Source organism: Stegastes partitus, unplaced genomic scaffold, assembly GCF_000690725.1.
Source record: "Stegastes partitus isolate 25-593 unplaced genomic scaffold, Stegastes_partitus-1.0.2 Scaffold64, whole genome shotgun sequence".
Taxonomy (NCBI): Eukaryota; Metazoa; Chordata; class Actinopteri; family Pomacentridae; genus Stegastes; species Stegastes partitus.
This window is the reverse complement of record NW_007577795.1, coordinates 695,702-712,786: the sequence shown is the minus strand read 5'-3', so window position 1 is coordinate 712,786 and position 17,085 is coordinate 695,702. Positions and strand designations below refer to the sequence as shown.

General features: G+C 42.0%; 2 protein-coding genes across 2 annotated transcripts in view; one reads left to right on the top strand and one right to left on the bottom strand.

The window, feature by feature from the left end:
* Positions 1-11,803, bottom strand: part of nnt2 (nicotinamide nucleotide transhydrogenase 2) — a 17,883-nt gene extending 6,080 nt beyond the window's left edge. The window contains 15 exon segments of the mRNA XM_008276069.1: positions 9-364; positions 934-1,167; positions 1,955-2,150; positions 4,614-4,759; positions 4,850-4,960; positions 5,041-5,202; positions 6,165-6,315; positions 6,847-7,038; positions 7,167-7,300; positions 8,263-8,450; positions 8,546-8,634; positions 8,770-8,857; positions 8,955-9,154; positions 10,550-10,779; positions 11,524-11,803. Of these exon segments, the coding sequence (XP_008274291.1) occupies positions 9-364; positions 934-1,167; positions 1,955-2,150; positions 4,614-4,759; positions 4,850-4,960; positions 5,041-5,202; positions 6,165-6,315; positions 6,847-7,038; positions 7,167-7,300; positions 8,263-8,450; positions 8,546-8,634; positions 8,770-8,857; positions 8,955-9,154; positions 10,550-10,779; positions 11,524-11,653 (2,607 nt within the window). The 5' untranslated portion in view covers positions 11,654-11,803.
* A 1,673-nt stretch (positions 11,804-13,476) lies between these two features.
* Positions 13,477-17,085, top strand: part of afg2b (AFG2 AAA ATPase homolog B) — a 6,376-nt gene continuing 2,767 nt past the window's right edge. Inside the window, exons 1-5 of the mRNA XM_008276068.1 lie at positions 13,477-13,614; positions 13,839-14,445; positions 14,544-14,729; positions 15,614-15,898; positions 16,478-16,663. Of these exons, the coding sequence (XP_008274290.1) occupies positions 13,852-14,445; positions 14,544-14,729; positions 15,614-15,898; positions 16,478-16,663 (1,251 nt within the window). The 5' untranslated portion in view covers positions 13,477-13,614; positions 13,839-13,851. The remainder of the gene's footprint in view (positions 13,615-13,838; positions 14,446-14,543; positions 14,730-15,613; positions 15,899-16,477; positions 16,664-17,085) is intronic.

The window sequence follows — 17,085 nt, the reverse complement described above, 5'->3', positions numbered from 1 at the left end:
GTTATTGCCTTTATTGGACATGTGCTGTACACCCACATAGTCACATTCAGAAGGCCCATTCTGAGCCAGAAAGACTTCTTTAATCTATGCTGATGTGTTAGTATACTCCAAGATGAAATAAAGACTTTTTCAGAAGTCCATAATTTGCACACCTTATGTTCAGTGTTTTATTTTTGTCACCTGCCTGCAGCTTCAGAACTCACCATAACAGTGGAAAGTCCGGACACCCCCAGCAGACACCCCATGCCAGTACCATAGCTGGAGCTGAGCATGAAGGGCACTATGCCTCCCATCGATGCTGCCATCAGACCGGCATTCAACATGTGTCTCCCAGGCAGCATCAGGGGGGCAGAGTTCAGGATCCCTGCAACCGAAAACATTTTTGAAAAACACATTTTCAGAGAAGCCACAAATTACTGTCACTCTCTTCTCGGCATAAAGGGGACGTAACTGACAGACAAAACATGCGAGCACACTTTTCTCTTAATCAGTGTTGACTGTCTTTGTGCCCTCAGACTCAGCCTCTAATCAGCTGTCTGAGAGTCTGTCTCATCCACAAATCAGCCAGCAACCCTCCACCGACCACAGCCATGCAGCTGCTGCCCTGCCCTACCCAGAACAAATTACCAAAAAGCTTCTCATGTGTTCCTCTTGATCAGTCGCGCTACTACGTAAATTAGAGATTGCTGACACATGCTCACGAACCCCCTGGTCCAGGCCTGGATTTAACAGAGGATCTTTGGCTTTAACTAGATGAAAGGGAAAATCAGAGCTAGAGGACGTAAAGCTCATCGTGTTTATACAGATATTAGAGCGTCTGAGTCTGAAGAGGAACAACAATCAGACCTGAAAAGGAAGGACACAGTCTACCGACTTGAAAACGTCTCACAATATCTGTATGCACTTGTACAGTAGATGCTGTTCGTGTTTTACCTTGAAGCTTGCCGTAGGCCACCAGCGACCCACTGAAGGTGACGCCCCCGATGTAGGTGCCCAGATAAGCCACGGTCTTGACCACACCTGCTGCCGGGTGAGCGTCCAGGTGGGGGTACTCTATCATGAACTCTGCAATGCAGGTGAGGACGGCCGCCAGCCCCACAAGGCTGTGGAAGGCTGCCACGAGCTGTGGCAAGTCTGATATTTCAATGCGCTTGGCAATGGTCAGACCTGCAGTCAAGATATGAATAAAAAAGAAAACAGATTGCAGTGAGTAATTATATTTGGCTGAGTCCAACACCAGAACCAAACTTAAAAAGCATTTAAGAGGTAGAAAAATGAAGTGAATGAAAAAAAAAAGGTTAAAGGGTTAAACAGCAGACGCCTGTTTTCAGTTATGGGGCCTGATCTTCAAAGACAATCCAATGAGTTCTAAGCATTTAATTGTGCTTTCTTGAAAACATACGGACACTGCATTAACACTGAGTAAACCCTCATGGGCGTCTGCCTGTGTACGCGATGATTACGGCATCATTTATCATCCTGCTTCTTAAATTACTATTAACATGTACAACATTCACATATGATGACGGAATCCACTCATCTCTGCGTCTGGACAGGATGATTGATGCTCTGTTATGAATTAGCAGAAACTTCACTCTCTTCAAAGACCGAAGGAGCCGCATGCAACGTTAATAAGCAGTAACTCATTCATGGTGGTCTTGTAAGTTTTCTAAACAAACTGCTGGACTTCAAAAAAAAAAAAAAGATCCACGCCCCGACTTTATTAATTTTGTTTCTTTTTCAACCCAGAGGTGCCTCACTGGTCACGAGTCTCCTTGAAACGAGACAGTAAAGCACGGAGGACAGCACGATCCTCTCTGGAACTAAATCAGGCTGTGATGAACCATAATGAGAGCCACAGGACGCATTTCAATAATCCTGTCCATCTGAGTTTGTCATCACAACATCACGTGTATTTCAGTTGTGGGACCTCTACATGCAGGGATCTGCCTACCCAAGGTTCCTCCGGTGGCCATGGCCAGGGACATCTGAGACAGCAGCTCTGGGGAGGGTTTGAGGGCACCGAGGGTGGCAGCGATGCCCCCTGCCACTCCCATCATACCCAGGGCGTTCCCCAAGCGACTGGTGCCCTGGGCAGAGAGGCCTGCCAGTGCACCAACGCAACACATGCCTGAGCCCAGGTACATCATCTGAGGGGAAAAACACAAGTCAGACTCTCATCAAAGTCACAGCCGAGTCACTCAACAAGTCATCTGTAGATCAACAATCAGGAATAAACTAAATTTAAGGAGCCATATTGTGCAAAATACATTTTTTGAATATAACTACATGGTGCCTAATATATCTAGTGACCCAACAAAACAGGAGAAAAGACCATCCCTGTGATTTCTTTGCTCTCTCTATAGATCAGGAAGTGTCTCTGAGAGATGCATCATCAAGCAAGTTTGTCATAGCCAGGCTTTCTGCGTGAAAACCGACTTGACAAATTCTGAAAGTCGGTCAACACATAAAAGAGGGCTTTTAACACATCACGTGACAAAAAACAGACCATTGGTGTGGGCCCTACTTCAGTCAACGGGTCGTTATAATGGAGAGCTTTGAAGAATACGAAAAAAATAGCGGCAGTACAAAAGCTGCTGCTGATGCAAATGATGCAAGAGAGGAATGCTGGCAGAAAATTTTTTAATCACGCATGTTTATATATTTATTTTACTGATCAATGCAGCTGCTTATTTCTATCGTGACAGCTGCACATGGGAGCTGTTGGACTTAATGCAAACAGGATATTGAACTGCAGTAAGATCTGACACTGTCCGATGAGGCAGGAAATTACTTAAGTTTTTGGCAATATTCAGTATTCTCTGTGACAAATACCAATAGACTAATCTTCTGTGTTGTATTAGCTGCAGTACCAGCAGTGTAAAATTATTATGCAGCCTTTCTGGGAGTCCATTTACCTACAGGCTACCTTGAGGGACTTGCCTGTATTTTGCAGCCAAATTAGTGACAAAACCTTGGGCTTGCCTGCTGGTGCAGGGAAGAAATCCGGTAGGAAGTTTATCTGTCAGCGACAGCATCTGGCTTCCCGCTGTTACGGATATATATTGCATGTTTGTAGAGTTGTTTGTACATTCAGTCAAACATCCGCAGAGGATTTACACATATTCATGTCATCCCTGACTTTTGATAGTTTGCTCAAATGTCTAAACACTGTAATGTCAGAATCCGGGAGCGATTAACTGACCAGTGACAAACTGAGCAGCTAATCAAACTGCAAATGAGTCCAAATTCAATCTTTTAATGGCAATATGTTGTTTCCAAACAACATGTGCTGTGTCCCATTCCTCCACTTTTTACCAGTTTGCGGCCTCGTGAACTGGCGTGCTCAAACGTGACCACTCTGACATCTGTGAGGGTTTAGGTAAGGGATCAATGCTTCTTTACAGGGCCAATACTGATTATAAGAAATCAAGGACAGCAATAACTGATATGTGAAACCAATGTATGAATAAATGTTATATATTCACATCATGAAACAGCAGGGATCCTATCATTCATAAGTGGCCGTCCTCATTAATAAGGAATACTAAACCTGAACATGAACAATCGAAGTGATGCCAAATTTTGGGCCCAACATTCTGTTGATCTGTAGCACCGAGGCCTCACGGTGGAGACAGTGATTGGATCATTGAACCAAGGCTGCATTCCAATTTACATACTTTTTTTTCTTTGTAATTTAAGTACATGCTACAGGTCACGAAGTACAAATTGTTTTATACAGTATGCATATGATTGAAACATACCACTTTGTCGTAATTATGTGCCTTAAATTTGACCGTCATAGTCTGAAATGCCAAATGAGCTGCCATCTGTGAAATCTGGTGGGATGTAGTACGACTTAAGGGCATTTTTTGGCATACTATATCTAACATACGATGTCTTAATAAGACATACAAAATTACTTACTGGTGTACTATATAGTATGACAGTATATGTCTTGGAACACACTCCAAGTACACAGAGAAAATCAACAACAGCAACTCAGTTGGAGTTGGATTTAAAGCTACAGCTGGTTTGGAACAGGGCTTAAACTGGGGATTTTATAGGCATCGTAGAATTAATGATCTGTGCAGTATTTTGAGCTGAAACTTGAAATATACATACCAGGTACATGTGACTTAACTTATTAAAAAGGGGTAACTTATGGAACCTTTAAGACTTGAATAAAAATGTTCTCATTCAAGCTTAAATGCTTAGTTAAATAATCCATCCTCCAAAAAAAATATTTGAAAGTTACACAATTTTGATGTTCAGTTAGTAATCCAAGTCACTTTTTATCTAATTTTGCTTATACTTTATTCCACTGAATATGTAAATTATTGGAGGCACACAACAAGTCAAAGATGTCACCTTGGTAATATTTCACTATTCTCTGACATTTTATAGTCTTAACAATATTCAAGATAACCAAATAAAATGTTTAAAAAAAAATAAAAATTGCTTTAAGGGTAGTTGCACAAGCAGCAGTCATTTAAAACTATCTATAATTTTGCTTTGAGCACAACCAGTTTTACTAAGTACCTTTTCACTGAGAAGCTATTTAAGTTAGATATTTTTAAGTGGGGAAAAAAATTATATATATATCCCTTCACCTGCTCAATGTTGTATCCAGCAGCCACTGAGGCTCCGTATCCTCCAACAAATGCAGCCCCGGGCAGTGCATACAGGTAATTGTACTCAGGAGGGTCAGTGGGACGTTTAAACATGTCCAACATCCTCTGAGTGATCAGAAAACCACCTGGAAATGCACAGGGAAAAATATGGACATTTGGTTGAGATGGCAATAATCATGTTCCCTACAGTTAGTTTTTTGTGTTGAATGTCAGACCGGCAATGTTGATGGAGGAGACAAAGGCAGCAGCCAGAGCGAGACTCTGTGGGAGGGTGGAGGGTGTGAGACCTCCACCCATCAGCACCAAACCTCCCACTGCTGTCAGACCTGGCAGAAAGAAACACTATTAAAACCACCTTTACTCGGTTTCTAAGTTTAGCTATAATCACCTCATATTGGCTGCTGACCTGAGATGGCGTTGGTGACCGACATGAGGGGTGAGTGCAGGGCGGGGGTCACGCCCCACACTGTGTGGTATCCCACAATGCCAGCTAGACCAAAGGTTGTGACCATCTGAGTGAAAGCTGCATTGGGGGAGATGATGCCGAGACCCAGACAGGTAGACAGACCTGCAGACAGACAGACAGACAGAGCAGTGCTGTTGTTGTTATGTTTCTGTGTCTCTGCAGAACTACAGTGTAGTGGGAAATCATGCGCACTTTGTTGTTTTCCAGTTTGTTTTTAATCCATTAAAGCCCATTAAAGTCATGGAATAACTGAATATCTTAAGCCTTTTTGTATTATTAAAACCAGTAATCCAAGTGTTGTGATTCATAGTTTCTGTGAAAGAATTTAACTCAAATGTTATACTTTAGTGAAAAATGAATTCGCCACTAGGCTCAATTATAGAGGAGTAGCTTTCAAAAATCACATCAAAATCTAGTGGGTTTAGTAATTTTAGCAGTAATTACTTTTTCTTTTTCTTTTTTTTTTTTATATAAACCATATTCCAAATGAGATTATTTGGAACGAGTACGATGAGTAACAGTTGTTGGGCTTTTTCCATCAATGAATCAGCCAACGATTGTCCAGAGTAATAAATCAATCGGCTGATCGATAAAACAAGCCAAGTGGACGTATTCGATTACTTTACTGGGTCCAAGTCTAAACATTTTCAGTTTGATAATCTAAGTGAAGCATAATCAGCCAAGAGAGAAAGTCAATGCAAAATGTGTGACATTTTTGCTTGAAAAACTATTGAAACTGTTGCTAATATTTTTTCTTTCAGTTCCATTTTGAAGTGCTACATACTGAACAAGAAAGACTTTCATGTCAGACTAAGACGTAACAGAAAAAGCTGACTTTTTTTTTTCAGACATTTGAACAATTTAGACTGAACAAAACTAAAGAATCTTTTTATGTTCTAAATTTTCATTTGGTAAATTTATATACATTTAGTTTATAGTGCAGCAGAAGTGAGTGTATTGCACAGAATTGGAACAAAAACACTGTACAAACCCCTTGGTAGCTTCACAGCATATAAAATTGCTTCAGATTTCCACAAGTCTGCATATTTCTGCATGGATCTGACCTGCAGTATAGACACCAGCGGAGGTCATGGTGCGGTTGAAGGGTGAAACCAACGCTGACTTCTCAGCCTCCAACTCTGCGACTGTTTTCTGTTTAACCGGTGCTGGCGGGGCGGTTTTCGGGAGGGGGGACGGGAACATGTTCTTGCCTTCCTGCGCACACCATAAAAGAAAAAAATATTTTTTTTTAAAAAACACGCAAGAACACCAGTGTGGGAACACAGGAGACGTCCACAAAATTTTGCGTGAGAAACAGACATCAAGACTTTTGCGTTGTGGGAGATCTCGGAGTACAAACTCCGGGACTGCCTCAGAGATTATACTGAACAAACAGCAATCATGAACCAGTTAGCAGTGGTTCTCAAAGATAAATTCTCTTTTAAGGGGCCTGAATAATGCTCAGTTTAACAAGGGGTAAACTGATATGTCCTGTTGAGGTTGCATGCTTTCTCTGCCATAAACAATGTGTCAAAGCCAAAATTCCTGGGAAAGTATATTTTGAAACGTTCATAACATTCTTGCTGGGATCCAACGAGAGCTATTCCCAGCTGGGACTGGGTTTTAGTACTCATTTGGCGCTGTATCCTAGCATGACAGGATCTGATAGCTCACGCTGAGAAGGAAGGATGGATGCCAGCAGAGACGCAGGCTGCCAGTAGACAGTTACAGCAAATAAGGACCCACCTGCATCACCAGAGTCCCACGGATGACATGGTCCATTGTTCCATAGTCAAATTCCTCTTTAGGCTCATAGTAGAAGTAGTCCTTGTCAGGGCTGATGGCCTTAAGCAGCTTCAGGATGTTGTTTGAATACAGAGTACTGGCCTGTGTGGCCATGCGGCTGGGCAAGTCTGTGTAGCCGATGTGTGTTACTCCCTAGTCAATTTAAAAAAAAAAAAAAAAAAGAAGGACATCATCTGTGAATTTTCCACATTGGCGGACAAACTATAAATATTTCTTTTGGGTTTTATTCTCAACATCTGCTGGCTAAGCAGAAACCTCACCTTGTGAACGTGCAGCTCGCCAGGCCTGGTGGTCTCGATGTTGCCTCCCGCCTCTGCGGCCAAATCCACCACCACGGAGCCGTCCTTCATGGAATCCACAAACTCCTTCTTGATCAAAATGGGAGCCCGCTTTCCTGAATGAGAACAGGAGCGCAGACAAATAATGCATCAAACTCTTTTCATAAAATTATGCAGAAGAGGACAGTTGATCCACATTAAAGCTGCAATGGGCAATTTTTGGCCACAAGGGGGCAAAACAGAAACAAGAAAAAAACAAAAGAAAAAAGAAAAAGAAAAAGAAAAAAAAACAAGGTTATCAAATTTGCTAACATGTTCGCAATTATTGGCTACTGATGCAATCAAACAGGAAACTAAGCAAGTTTTGTTAGTTCCTGCTGGACAATGTAAATTCTTTAATCTCAGGATTTCTGAAGCGCCCACCAACTATTGAATAACACATTTGGGTCCTGAGCTGCTAAATAATCCATGTTTGTGTTTCATCAGCTGAGTCGAAAATTATTCTGCATTTCAAATCACAGACTTTTGCTTTTACTCTCAGTACTTACTGCAGTTGTCCTTACAAAACTACATACATGCAGTATGTACACAATTACTTGGTTATAATAATGCACCTTAAATTTTGAGTCTTACATGCAAACTGTGCTCTCATCTGTCTGTGATCACTCTATGGGGTCAAGTGGATTTATACTTGCAAGATTCCATGACATATTTGATGCACAGAGAGTTGTAGGTCAGAAAAGCACTCTGGCTTAAAACATTCAACATACAGTGTATTGGAACATACATAGAATGCACCCTTTATCTGTTTACTGTGGGCAAGGTGGATTGATGAGTAGTTGAATTTTAACTATACCAAACATTTCCAGGTGACTAAGCCAAAACATTGAGCAAACAGCAGGTAGAAAGGTCAGCACACTTGTTGAGTTGGGTAGTTATTCTGAGAAGGTTTATAGCTATGAACAATCTATTCCATTTCAGTCATCTGGTTCAGTGTTGCTAGCAAAATAATGATTAATGAGGCTTTAAATACCCACACATAAAGATAAAAGTGGGAGAAGGTACCAGTGTGACCAACCTGGAATCAGGGCAGTGCTGATGAGAATGTCGACCTCTTTACACTGCTTGGCGAAAAGAGCCATCTCAGCGTCAATGAACTCCTTTGACATCTCCTTGGCGTAACCTCCGACCCCCTCGCCAGACTCTTTGATGTCGACTTCTAAAGGTTCCGCCCCAAATGACTTGAACTGCTCCAGAGCTGCAGGCCTGGCAGACAAGAAACACTCAGCTCATTGTCAAAAGCAAAACCCATCACAATCTTCATCACTGAGTTTGAAACATTTTTTTCTTCCGTCTCATACCTGGTGTCAAATCCCCTGACTATGGCTCCCATTGACTTGGCTGCTCCTGCTGCTGCTAAACCAGCAACCCCACCTCCGATAACCAGAACCTGTGTTTATCAGAAACATCCATAAACACCACCAGGAGACTCACAGTGCACATTTTATTTGAGGTCGACGAAGAGAAAACAGTGTGAGAATCTGGAAATCAGACTTGCTGGTTTGCATAATGTGCAGACGTTTACCTTAGCTGGAGGTACTTTTCCTGCAGCTGTGATCTGACCGGTGAAGAACCTGCCAAAGTTGTTGGCAGCCAGAACTACAGCCTTGTACCTACAAAATAAATATTCAAGTCACATTTACTGTAGCTAGACATTCCTGAACAGCTACAAACATACGAGTCTGCACGCAAGGATGTATTTTCCCTTACCCAGCGATGTTGGCCATGGAGCTGAGTGCATCGTATCCCTGAGCGATGGTAACTCTGGGCACCTGGTCCATGGCCAGCACGGTGCTCTGCCTCTCCGACAGCTTCGACATCAGCTTTGGGTTCTGCGCTGGATAGACAAAGCTCACCAAGGTGGACTTCGGCTTCAGGAGATCCGCTTCACTCAAACTGGGGGCTCGAACCTGAAAGCAGTAAAGGATGAGACAAACCATGAGTAGAAATGCAGTAATATCAAGACCTGAAGTGAACAAAATCAGTGACCACATAAGCATACTAAATAGCAGATGTGTACACACCTCAAGGAATCTATTTTTGAAGATCTGAGAAATGTATAGAGAAGTTTCTCAAGATTTTCAAAACATTGTTCATCACAATAACAATAATGCATTTAAACTCATGTATTTTAAATTAATATTTTTCTTTCTTCATAAATTCACAATTAATAGCAGATACAGAAGGCTCGTCTCACCAAAGACAAGCTGACGAAGAAATTTAAGTGAAAAGTATATTAAATTATGATATTAGCCTAAATAAATAGTTTTAAAAATCTGAGCAATAAAAGAACAAAACTTAAAACAAAAAATGTTTTTTTTAATAGTTATAATTTTTTGAAAAAAAATATATATATAAGGTGGGTACTGCCATCTGATCACATAACAACAACAAAAAAGGATGTTACAAACCATGAGTGGAAATGCAGTAGAAAGTAGAAGAAGTAGAAATTCAGTAAAATCAAGACTTAAAGTGAACAAAGAATAATTAAATTAGCAGAACAAACAGATGTGTGCAAACCTTGAAGAGTCTATTTTTTAAGATTTCTTAGAAATTCGGCGTAAAGTGTTGAAAGACTTTAAATACAACGACCATCACGATACCAGCAAAAATTTGTTCTAAATTAGTTTATTTGAAATAAATGTATTATTTCTTTTAAATTACATAATAAGAGCCTCAGAGTATATACAAAAGGCTTTTTCCCCAAAAGAAGAGCTGATGGAGAAATTTAAGGGAAAAATTTTATTATAACAAATTTGAACAATAAAAGACTAGAAAAAATATTCCAAAAAATAAAGGAGGGTAACACCATTTGTTCATCCATCCATCATCTATACACCGCTTAATCCTCACTAAGGTCACGGCGGGGCTGAAGTCCATCCCAGCTGACTCAGGGTGAAGGCAGGGGACACTCTGGACAGGTCACCAGTCTATCACAGGGCTACACTTAGAGACAGAAAACCAAGCACACTCACATTCACACCTACGGACAATTTAGAATCACCAATTAACCTCAACATGTTTTTGGACTTGTGGGAGGAAGCCAGAGAACCTGGAGAACATGCAAACTCCACGCAGAAAGATCCCAGTGCCCCCACCGGGACGCGAACCGGCGAACCTTCTTGCTGCGAGGCAGCACTGCTAACCAACTGCACCACCTTGCAGCCCACCATTTGTTCACATCACAACAAAAGGATGCTACAAACCATGAGTGGGAATGCAGAAGTAGAAATTCAGTCACAGCCAAGCTTAAAGTTAACAAAGAATTATCAGATTAGCAGGTCAAACAGCAGACGTGTCCCAACCTTGAGGACCAGATCTGAGCCCAATGCTCCCTTCACATCAGTAATCGTGGCTCCTGCATCTCTGTACTGCTGATCAGAGAACTTGGATTCGTCTCCAGCTCCGCTCTCCACCTGCACCCTGAAGCCCTGTTTGACCAGAGCCTGGACGCCGGCAGGAGACAAGGCCACGCGACGCTCATTCTGGAACGTCTCCTTGGGAACTCCAACCACCACGTCCTTGTAGAGCACACCTGAACACACAGAACAGGTGAAGGCTGAGGGTGCAGCTCAGGACAAGACAGATTTTAGGTGAAAGTTACTAAACTATATCAGACAAATGACAAATAGGGGGAATTTTTGTTCATGTTTTTGAGCAACAACACAGAAGAGCATGCGTGTAGAGCTCAGATCGTGCGTCCAGGAACAGTATCAGGTTACACGTTTCTCTCCATACATGGCACGGTGACCTCGCCACCACGGAGACATTATTAGCAGGTGATTGGCGGCGAGCCAGCACACACACACAGTGAGGCCTGCACTCCCTACGCAGACACACTCAAAATTCAAACTTTAAAAGCTCTCAGTCACTCACAAAACTTTCACAAACACTTCGTGGCATGCGTCCTGCCAACAGCGCCGGCTCCATTAACAAAAAGACCTGTCGACAGGCTGCAGCCAGATGGCAGTTCAGCTTTTACATGTCACCTTTAACTGACCTCTCACATGTTAGCAGTGTCTGGGGCTGCGGCCTGCTTCACAACAACTTTCCCTATTTTGGGAACATCTCTAGGAACCTGCTGCAAACACTTGGTTGAAGTTTTTTCCGCTCTTGTGGCCAGAGCGAGCGTGTCCTCGAGTGAACCGTCATTCTTCAGCTCAGACGCAGAGGAAATCCAAACCCAGAAAGAAAAGCACGCAAAACCCAAAGCCTGTCCTCTGGGGGAAATATTGTCAGCTTAAGCTGGGACATTTTAATAGAGCTGGACATTTCCTACCTCTGGAGGCCTTTTGGTCCCATAACACGGGGAAAGTCCTGAAATGCCTCCTTCCAGGTATCTTCTTGTGGACCCCTCGCTGGAATAAGACGACAGAAGGGCTGGAGATGCAGCGCAGGAGGGTCGACATGGCACCTCCTTGAGACTCCCTCTAGCTCTTGATAATGAACACAAACAATAAGCAGAGACGAGTGAGAAGTACTTCTGCTGTCAGATAACAAAAAACATGATAATCCCCCTCAAAAAATAGGTCCCGAGCCCCCAGTCACACACTCAGGATGTCTGTGCCGAGAGGCCTACATACAGCAGAGTGACATTTCAGCCCCGCAGGACACAACACACACACATACAGGGTCCAGGCTTGATTACACACTCCAGGGTTTGTTCGCGAGATCTGGACTTATGACGGCGCAGAGGGGAACTGTGCCAAGTCTGGCCTGGTTGTTGTGAGAGGAATCAGTGCTCGGATAAAGAGTCGTGGGGCAGGAGGAGACAGATCAGGACTCAGACATCGACTTACACCTTCTTACACAATCAAAACTGCACAAATGTGGTGTCTGCACATCAATAAAAACACAAAATATCATGACTGAAAAGCATGAGTGTGGAAACTTGTAGTGCTACACTTGAGAGGTTTGATTCTGAGGCAGATCAGTTGTTTCTGGTTTTGCATTTGCTTTTTTTTTTTTTATATATCCATCCATTCATTCATTTACTGAATCACGTGTTACCACTGATCCTTTACTCATTCAGTCACACAGTGCAAGACTGCTTGATGATTATTCTCAGACTTGCCTTTCAGATTTTCAGACTGAGCAGGTTCAACTTTACCTCAGCAGCAGGGTCACCTGAGAGATGTCCGACCCCCAAAATCCTTCCGTCTGCTCGCAGGGACGGACGGACAGACAGACGACCTTCCGCAGTTTCGATATCACTGCCGCACTATTTATGTATAAACAGGAGACCACGTGACTCCACTCCTGACCACCTTGACGCAGATAAGTCCTGCAGACTCCCCGCCAGCTACAGGCTGGATTAACATGTCAGAAATCAGGATTACCTGTCACTTGTGATTTTATTTTATAAAGCTCTGCATCGATGGACGGCCTCTCAGTAGTCACTGTTGTTTCCTGGACAAATGTAAAGAAAACGCTAGTACGCACATAACTGATCTAATTTTTGGTAGTGATGTTTGTTAATTACATTTATTTTCTGCACACACGGTGACGCCAGAGAGCACAGAAAAAAGTACAATTTACAATTTGTTGGACGATCATGACTATTTCTTTAGTGTCTTCCCTGTACATTGTATAAAGTACTTATATCATTAACATTCTATATAAGACATGTACGATTATATTATATTATATTATATTCAAAGGATTTGTCTTCATTTTTCTGTATTTTAATTTTCATATTCACCTCCAACATCAAAACACAGCAATAATCTAATCATCAGAAAAATAATTAAATAAATTAACTTAAAAAAAATCTCCACAGTAAAAACATGCAATTAGGTCAAAAATTATTTTTGAAAATATTAATAAAATAAATAATAAATAATTCCGTCATTTGTTGTGGCATGTATGTTTTCCTAGAAATTTATAGTGATTTTTTTTTTTTTACACCACTTTCAAAACATTGTCCCTCATAATAATACTAAAAGATGATTTAAATTATTTAATTTTGAACAGGCATGTTGTACTTAGTATAATAATAATAATAAGAAGAAGAAGAAGAAGAAGAAGAAGAAGGATGATGATGATGATGATGATGATGATGATGATGATGATGATAGTATTAATAACAGACGGTAATAATTATATAAAATGTATTTTCAATTTAGGTATCATATTTCTTCCTTTGTAAATTTAGAACGGCGAAAAATCACCGACAATAACCTTAAAGATGTAGAAGAAGAAGAAGAAGAAGAAGAAGGAGGAGGGGGTCGCGCAGGAAAACGTTTTGGTTGGCCATCTTCTCTTGTCGCCACATGGACTTTGTAAACACCAGCCTTTCAGTGCCTTTCTGAGCGCCTCTAACATTGATGCCTTTTAGTTGTTATTGACTGGTTTTGGCATTTATCTGTAGGTAAGTGTGTCACCGTTTCTATTCTGTGATGAACGCAGCTAGCAGAAGCTTTTGTAGCTAACGGCTAGCTACTAGCATGTAGCCTAGCTAAAGTTGAGAGAGGAGCTGAAGGGATGACGCCCAACTTCGCTCCTGAATGACTGTTTATGCTCTTGTTTATCCTGCATTACTCTGACAATAAAGAGCTAACTATCCCTTGTTCTCCGTCTGTGCCGTGCTGTCAGCTGCGGGTGGATAATGGAGTCTCTGCGGCTGCTGTCAGCGGCTCCATCGGACCGCGGCTCTCAGAGATGCAGGCTGGGTCCGGGCTTGATGTCGGCGCTGGGTCTGTCTCTGGGCTCCCCTCTGCTGGTGTCTGTTCCCGGGGGAAGCTGCCTGTGCACCGCCTGGCCTCGAGCTGACCTGGCGGAGGGCTTCCTGCAAATGGACCCGAAATGCTGCTCTCTCAGTCTGATCTCTCAGCTCCCTGCACACCTGAACCTGGAGCCCGGACAGCTCACACCTGTGTCCTGCCCCAAACTGAAAGGTGTCAGAATAACTGTGGTGGTCCAGAGTGTTGAGTTTAAGAAACACACACCTCCTCGCCTTGTTCATGAGCTTGTGAAAGACATGCTGAGAGGTGTATATGTCCACCAGGGCTTTGTGATAAACCTGGAGGATTTTGACACAGATATTAGATATGTTGTTATTGAAAGCATCAATCCAGACTCTGACACTATTGGATATATCACCTCAAAAACTGGTGTGGAGATATCTGGCATCCAGACAGTCCGGCACTACAGGAGTCAGCTTCAGGACCAGAACACAGTAGCGCTGGGTGGACTGGACGAGGTCGGCTCAAATTCACTGTACTGACCTGAGCAGTATTTAACTTTGTACTCTGTGCATCCCACCTACCTTTGTTTTGTTTTTTTTTTGCTGTATTTTAGGTGAGTGCATCCCTGAGAGAGATGCTACAGCTGCCCCTGCTCTATCCAAACACCCTGAGCGCTCTGGGTGTGTCCTGTCCCAGAGGAGTGCTCCTGGTGGGGCCTCCAGGTGTTGGCAAGACCCTGCTGGTGCGCAGAGTGGTGGGGGAGGTGGGAGCCAGCCTGGTGGTGGTCAGAGGGCCAGAGGTAAAAAATAAAAATGACACCTTTTTGTGTACTAAATGTGGTTACATTTCCTGCATTTGCTTATCAGAGCCATCAACAGGTGAAAATGTCCATCAGTGAAGCAAAAGACTATTACCAAATTATCATAGTTAAAGTGTTTATATGATCAAATCATATGAGCATTAAATCATTGTGTGAATTTGTTGTTGTTGTAGGTGAAGATTTTACTTTTTTTTTTAAAAATGAGAGAAGAGAATATCAAGATATTTTGTTTTTTATTATAGGATCTGGTTTACTTTTCTCTGCACAGATGAATAACTGATATCTCCTATATTAAACAAAACATCTTAATAATGCCTCTTCTCTCAGATTTTCTGGAGTCCAAGCTTCCTCTGGTGGTATTAAATCAATTTAGTTTGTCTGTGTGCAATCATTCTCTGGCATAGTAGCAGATTTTCAAATATTGAACAATAGAGAATGTTGCTCCAATTAAAGATAAAACATTATCTTCAAGAAAAAAATAGAAAATCATGAAGTAGCATTTTTTAACATTGTACTTTGTATATTCCATCTTTCAGTTTTCCATTACAAGCAGCACATCTATTAACATTGTTATTTTTAGATAGATAGATAGATAGATAGATAGATAGATAGATAGATAGATAGATAGATAGGTGATGCATTGGGATTGATTCAAATAAATTGCTCAAAGCTGCAACCAATAGAGGTTCAAATTCAAGCAAAGTCTTTCAATAGCTTTCCTTTTTTGTGCTGGAAGACTGATGTTCCACTCAAAATAAATGTACTTACTTGCTTTTTATTTTATCTCATTAAGAATTTTGAGCAACATTTTATGTATAAATGCAGTTTTAATTATTAAGAGTAACTGTGAATGATTGTTTCAGGTGGTGGGATCACGGCCGGGTGAGAGTGAGGAGAAGCTGAGGATGGTGTTCGAACGGGCTCGGTCTGCAGCAGAAGAAGGTCCCTGTGTGCTGTTCTTAGATGAGCTGGACTCTCTGTGTCCGAGGAGAACCGGCTCGTCTGCACCGGAGAATCGCCTGGTTGCTCAGCTTCTCACGCTGATGGATGGGATGAATCAGTCCGATCGCTTTCTCATCGTCGGAGCCACAAACCGGCCGGACAGCTTAGACCCGGCGCTGCGCAGGCCTGGAAGATTTGACAGAGAGGTACGGTATCCCTTTTAATCCAGTGTTTTTAATCCTTGTCTGTCTTTCTGTAGACGAAAGTTGTTGTTTGTACTTACTTCACGAGTAACGCTGAAACACAGATTGGAAAAATGACACATCAATATTAAAGAGCAGTATCCTTCCTCCTACTTTCTACCAGAAATGCTCAATCTGCAGCTCACTCCACTTGTACAGATCCACATTTCTCCCTGCAAGAGTTCAGGGACCCAGTTATTTTGAAATTCTTGTTTAGGAGTTATAAAAAGAATCACCAAAAAGTCATCCAGAAAAAAAAAATGGTGCATGCTGTTAGGATATTAAGAAAGAGACCAAGATGGTGGAGTGTAACTGAAATGTTTGTGGCTGCACAAGACCTTTCTCTTGGAGATGTCAGTACAGTTTTCTCTTTGTAGGACACTGACTTGTATTCTTTTCAAACCATGTTTTCATCCTGTGTGTTTTATAATTAGTTAATTCTTTGTAATGACTTGTCCTCAATCTGGACCCTGAGTCTGTACTAAAGTGTCATTGACTGATGTAAATGAACCTTTGAGCCTCTGAGTCTTGTGTTTCCTTCAGGTCATTATCGGTGCTCCCACCTTGCAGCAGAGGAAGGCCATCTTATCTGTGCTGTGTGAGAGGATGCCTGTGTGTCCCAGTGTCAACTTGGCGGAGCTTGCACAAAGAACTACAGGATATGTTGGAGCAGACCTCAGTGCTCTCTGCAGGGAGGCTGCCATGCTCGCTATACGGGAAAACTCCAAGGTAATCCCAAGAACATGTCACACATAATCAAAACGCTGACATTTAAACAGTGCCCTTATTTGGATAGAGCCAGACTGAACTGCAGTTCACACATCTCATCTTAGGTGTGTCTTGAGATCAGACTGCTACACTTGTATTGTTTGTGAGGAAATTACAGCTGCTGTTATACCGTAGCGCTCAGCAGAAAAAGAAAATGTGATTGTTATTTGGGCAATAAAATCAGTGTCTGAGTTGTGGCACAAATCAACTGTTTGGAAAGTGTGTCGTGCTGTAGCTGCACTTTAGCTTCACAAGGCATTCCTTAACAAAAACAGTGATGCACAACATGACATACAGTATATGAACAAATGTACCTCAGTTGGATTCTTGTGTGGAATGTTTGCCTCTTGTGTGCAGCCCTGTGAGGTGTGTCAGAAAAGTTT